Raw genomic sequence first — 5,954 nt, 5'->3', positions numbered from 1 at the left:
TGTTGAAAAGAAAAAATAAAAGAACTTAGCTCCACCACTTGGTTTATGGTACCAAATGCCTTAAAAAAAAGAAATATTTTTTAGGAAAAACCCAGAATAAAACCAGACTATATAAAACTGGTGTAAAAACTGTAAACCAGAAAGAAACATGGCAAAGGAACAAAACCACAACTTCTCTATCTCACCACTCAACCCAAAACTTGAACAACACACACAAACCAAAAAAAACAGATAAAGAAAAAAACAGAGAGAGAAAAAGAGAAACAGAAGAAGTAAAGAAAATGAAGAGTTCAGCAAAAGCAATTTCAAGTCCAGGTAGAACAGAGAAATTTCCACCGCCATTAATGAGATTTCTCAGAAGCAACGTGGGAAGCAGAAGCAGAGGAAGGTCACGTGCCAGTCCTATGTTCATGCGCAAAAACAAGAACAATGTTACCGTTATTGAAACAATTCAAGAACCATCTTCCCCTAAAGTCACGTGCATAGGCCAAGTTCGTGTCCGACGTTCCTCTAAGTCCGCCGCCCCCTCAAACGGCGGCGGACTTAGAACACGGACACGTCGGTCGAACTCAGCCAAAAAACAACGAAAAAAAACATGTTGGTGGCGGATTCGCAAGACTCTATTTTGCAACAATAGTCAAGGGAAATGTTACAAATTACACAAACCTAAGTCGTTAATTTCAGTTTTGAAAAACTGTGTGTGCTGTTTTCGATTTGGGTATTGGAGAAAAAGAGTCGAAACGGTAGATTCTTCAACTCAGAGAGTAGTTAGTACTAGCACTACTGAAAGTTGTAGTACTATTGAAAATGTTACAAATACTGCCAAAATTGGAAGTTCTTTTGTAACTGAAAATAAAGAGGGATTTGTGGGTTCTAATTCTTCTACTTCTTCACCACCCAAAAATGCTTTACTTTTAACTCGGTGTAGATCAGCACCATACCGATCTTCATCTTTAGCAAGTAGATTTTGGGGTTCTCCTTTAAACTCATCAGAAGAACCAGAGGATAATACCGAAATCGAAATACTAAAATTAAAGACTGAAGAATTGGAAGAAAAATCAGTTCTTGAAAACCCCATTTCGCCAAACGGTGAAAATGGGGATTTGGAGTTGAGAAAAAGCCATGAAAGTGAAGAAATGGAGAGTTCTAATGGTGAAAGTAGCAGAGAAGAAGAAGCTGAAGAAAAAAATGGAGGAGCTTATGTTCATCCTTTATTGCTAACAAGGTGTAAATCAGAACCAGCAAAAAGAGGAGAAAGGCTAAATCCAGATTCAGTTTTGTGTATGCAAAGAAGGTCTACTGATCCTGATTCTCAAACATGATTCTTGTTTTTTTAGATGTTATTGCAATATACTTGTAATTTTTACAAGAGATATTAGTAATTACTATATGTGAGTAAAGTTGTTTCTAATTTTTTTATTTATGACTTTTTTAAGGTTTAGAGGGCTTAGATACAGGGTAGCCTAATACACGAAGTATCCGAGTTTACTTAAGGTCCGGACAAATGGCTGATTAAGTATTAATGGATAATTTTACTGTTCGAACCCATAACTTATATAAGTAGAGTTTAAAAGTAGAGATAACCCAATGCACGTAGCATTTCGTATTTATACAATGTCCGAGAAAAGACCGTACCCTTGGAATGTGATGTACCATTAGTCATCGATTCTATTGTTCGAACACCCAGTAGAGTTTAGAAGTAGAAAATACAAAATATTGCAAGTAAGGTTTATTCAATCGTACGCTGAAAGATTGAAATGACAATGAAAATGTTTTTTTGGGTACTCTGCTCTCTGCTATGCTCAGCACAGCCCATTCCTCTAGGATCATTTTATATTTATTATTCACTTTGTTTTTATTTTTGGTGGTACCTTTTATTTTTATTTTTACATTATTTACATTTCTTGGAATTTGTCTTTAATTTACTTTTAAACCTTTACTATATGTTTGATTATGTACTGTGTAGTGTGAACTGTGCTAGGCTTAAAGACTTCGAATACATTTTTAAACATCTTTGGATGCTCTGACTTTCAGAAATTTATGGAGAATAGATTTATTTATTGTCCTCTTGAAGATTCAAAGATGCCAAATCAATTGACCAACTGGTCTCCACACTTCAACCCGGACCCTTTATTTTTATTGTCAATACTTTTCGTCATATTTTTGTCATAGCTTTTTATTTTTGTATTTTTTAAATTTATTTTAAAAATACTTTTTTAAGTCGAATATTTATATGAAACAATCTCTATATCTCATAAGCTAAAAATAAGGTCCGCGTATATCTCTCTTTCCCAAGATCACTGTGGGTATTTTATAGTTGTTGCTTTTGTAGAGGGCTTGGGTAGATGAGAAACAAAGAGCCTTGCACCCATTGGTCACTAGTCTTCAACTTATTGATAACTAGTCAGGACATGACTCTTGAGAGCAAGGTGTAACGATCGAGAATTAGAATAGAAGGTTAGTAAGTAGTCGACTGTATTTCCTTTCCTTATCTGTAGCACTAGTATTAATCTCATACTACATGATATTTGTTCTACTTTAATTTTTTTATTATCTTGTTGTTGTTACCGTTTCTTTTTTTATGTCTTCTTCGCTATTGTATTTTTTTTTAAACTATTGTGATTTTATTTTTCTTAAGCCGAAGGTATATTGAAAATAACCTCTCTACTTATACAAAGTATGAATAAGTTTTGTACACACATTATCCTCCTCAAATCTCACTTATGAAATTACACTGCGTATATTGTTATTTTATTGATCTCTAAGACATACCTAAATGTATAATATAGTTACACTAAGTTTGTTGACTCAAAATACTAGAGGAGAGGGGGCCTGGATTGGTTTGTTTTTTTCTTTTTTGTGGTCACAAATGCCAGAAAAGTTGGGACATTCAGTGGGTAACTTTGTTGTGGACTTTAGCCTTTGCAACGATAAGGAAAGAACAGTTTAAGATAAGAGAAGTAGAGAAGGATATGTGAATTTATATAAGTTTCTGGTTTGCTTTTGTTTGATTTTGGTTTAAATAAAGTCAAGGACAGTTAATTCAAAGTCTATTTTCCATGACATGAGTATAATTTCTGATTGGTAAAATCCCTAATAAAAGCAACGTCAATAATTATTCCTATCTATCTATGTTGATAAGATGTCATTTTTTCTATTTTTAGATACTTTATTAATGGTTTCTTGACCTAGTTAATTATTGTCCTCCCTAAAAAAGGAACTAAAAGATATCCTTTATTTCCAAATTAAGTGAACAAGGGCTATTTAATCAATTTATAGAAGAAAAAAAGATTAAGGACCCGTAGCCATAGATTTTGCCAAAATAAATTTGGATTTTATTTGGCAAACACATGTTTGACCATAGATTTTGCCTACATTTTGGCCAAATCCCAAAACTAGCTCAATAGCTGGTTTTAGGCCAAAATATCATTATTATATTTTTTAAAAATTGCCCCAAACTTTTGTATTTTATAAAAGAGCCCACCATTTATTATTTTGTAACGATGCTGCTTCGTCTTCTCGGTCATCTGATAGTGTATCATGTAGTTCATTATAAAAATGATAATTTTGTATCAAATTTATTTATGTTCAGGACTATAGTTTGCGATAATATAATGAATGTTATTGATAATGGTATTGTTGGGTATTTGTGATAGTTTTTGGAACTTGTGGGTATAAGTCATGTTTCATATTTTTTCAAACCAAACTTCACCCAAAACAGATGTCCAAACACATTTTTATCTTCAAACCAAACTTCACCCAAATCAGATTTTTTAAAATAAATTTAGGAATCTATGGTCAAACGCTAGCTAAAGAATAAAACCAAAGAAGTACTAAGGTGACTTTTTAGTAGTTTTTGCGGAGGTCTTTTGACAAAACCGAATTTCTTTTTGTATAAATAAAGTTTATTTTGTTTCTAAAAATGGTTTTAAAAGTGCCTCAATGTTATTTTTAACTTTTTTTTAAAAAAAACACTGATCGTTGGAACTATAAAAATAGACCCTTTTTCGTCAATTTTGCATGTCAAGATAAGTCTAATTTTATGAAAAGAAATGAAAATGTCCAGGGAGCCATAAACTAATTCTTTACCAAAATTTGACTATGAACGAGTTAAAATATTAAAAAGTTTGGAATTAATTTACTGCAACTGAAAACGGTTAGATTACGAATATCAACCTAAAAAGAGCTGATTCCTTAAATGCGACTGTCAAATCTAAGGCAAAAAAAACAAGTGAAAACGTACTTATAGCCTAAAGAAGGCTTTATTCAGATCTCACATGCCAGTAATGGTTTCGAAATCTTTCTTTTAAATAAAAAATAAATTTGTAAGTGGAAACTGGCATATTTATTGCTTTTCCCTATACGTGGCAAAATAGTCCACTTTTGTTTCTGATCTTGACTGTTAACAAAAGTCGGCCATAGACCATATTTCATGACGTTTTTACCCTAAAAAGAGGAAAATATAAGAACGATAGTCTCCATTGCATAGATTGTTTGCTTTCTTTCGTCCAATATGCAACTTAGGTTAGGAAAACACTTAAGTGTGATTTGGTCGGAAACAAGTTATTTTACGATTAATTATTTTTGAATTAGTTATTTTGGGATTGTTATTTTATTCTTCTATTGGAATAAAAATAATAATACAATCTCGAGATAATTTAGTTATATCGCGATTTTATCCAATCAAACGTGGGATAAACAAATCTCAAATTTAATCCAGGATTAATTATTCCTTATTTCTCATACCAAACGAGCCCTAACATGACGATGGATAAGAGATAATTAATTACGGGATTAAATATGAGTTAAGTTTATTCCACGTTTCGTTGAGATAAAATCGCGGTATAATTAATTCGGGGAATTGATTTACAAATTTAATAAACAATAAGCTAAGGTTTGCAAGACATCGTTTGGCAGAATGTATTAGGAAAAATAATGCATATATTAATTTTATATTATTAATTCCTTGTTTGTAGGTTTTTTTCAACCTATGTATAACTAATATGTATGTTATTTATTCATCATATTTAGTACTATTCTTATATATCGCAAACCATACCATTAATAATACCATAATTTTTAATACATGAATAAGTATGTATAAAAATAAAACTATTCTTTCAAAACCTTTAATATACCAAACTAAACAGTCGATATGAAATAAGCTCTGCATACCTAATTCTAACATAATCAATCTCAACATTAATAATTCCAACATTACTAATACACCCTATTCTATACTAATATTATACACTTTACTAAAGGGCCCCTTACACTCGAAGTGCATATCTCAAAAGAATATGTTTACGACATGCATTTCTTTACAAAAAAATTGATCTTAATCCTTTATCGGTACTCTCAAAATGAAAAATATTTCGAAACAACTATTTTTGTTAAATATGAAGAGTAAATACTTATTGGTTCTTTTTTACTTGTCTAATATACTAATAATAATTTTTTTCTTATTTGTCTACTTTAATAAATTAGGAGATTTTTTTTTTTAATTTTACCCGTATCATTAAATAAATATTTCCAAACTATTGATAATACTGATTGAGGTTAATTACCATTAAAAGAGTTGTATAGGGTAAAAATATGCTATGATGGGTAATTGCATAAGAGAGTGACACGTGGAGCCAAAGGCAGAGGATAGTTAAAACCGAAGACAACTGTTCCATTTGTTACCGAAAAGAATAACGCTAATAAAGATGCAATAAATACCTGCCACCCGATAGCATTTAATGGGGAATATTCTACAGCATTTAATACTATGTCTGTTACAAAGAATTTGCCATTTATGCTCACCATTACACATTCTTCAACGGCCCTCATTATTGACATTAAAGAAGGGCATGATCCTAGGACCTTACTCCTTAGGTGCAGCTATAAATAGTAAGCACTGCTATCATTGTAGAGGACACGGATTTTCTGGCAAACTCACGCTATAATCTATT

General features: G+C 31.6%; 1 protein-coding gene across 1 annotated transcript; it reads left to right on the top strand.

Annotated features, from left to right (window-relative positions):
* Positions 1 to 1,420, top strand: LOC107814277 (uncharacterized). Its single transcript, XM_016639659.2, has one exon. It carries the CDS (start codon positions 282 to 284, stop codon positions 1,320 to 1,322), a length of 1,041 nt encoding a protein of 346 aa, XP_016495145.1. The 5' UTR covers positions 1 to 281; the 3' UTR covers positions 1,323 to 1,420.
* The last annotated feature ends 4,534 nt before the right edge of the window (positions 1,421 to 5,954 follow it).

This window comes from Nicotiana tabacum, chromosome 2, assembly GCF_000715075.1.
Source record: "Nicotiana tabacum cultivar K326 chromosome 2, ASM71507v2, whole genome shotgun sequence".
Taxonomy (NCBI): domain Eukaryota; kingdom Viridiplantae; phylum Streptophyta; class Magnoliopsida; order Solanales; family Solanaceae; genus Nicotiana; species Nicotiana tabacum.
The sequence above is the reverse complement of the archived record's forward strand: the minus strand, read 5'-3'. Positions and strand labels throughout refer to the sequence as shown.

Excerpts from the sequence above, each read along its gene's own strand:
- LOC107814277 (XM_016639659.2), top strand. The coding sequence starts at position 282 with ATGAAGAGTTCAGCAAAAGCAATTTCAAGTCCAGGTAGAACAGAGAAA.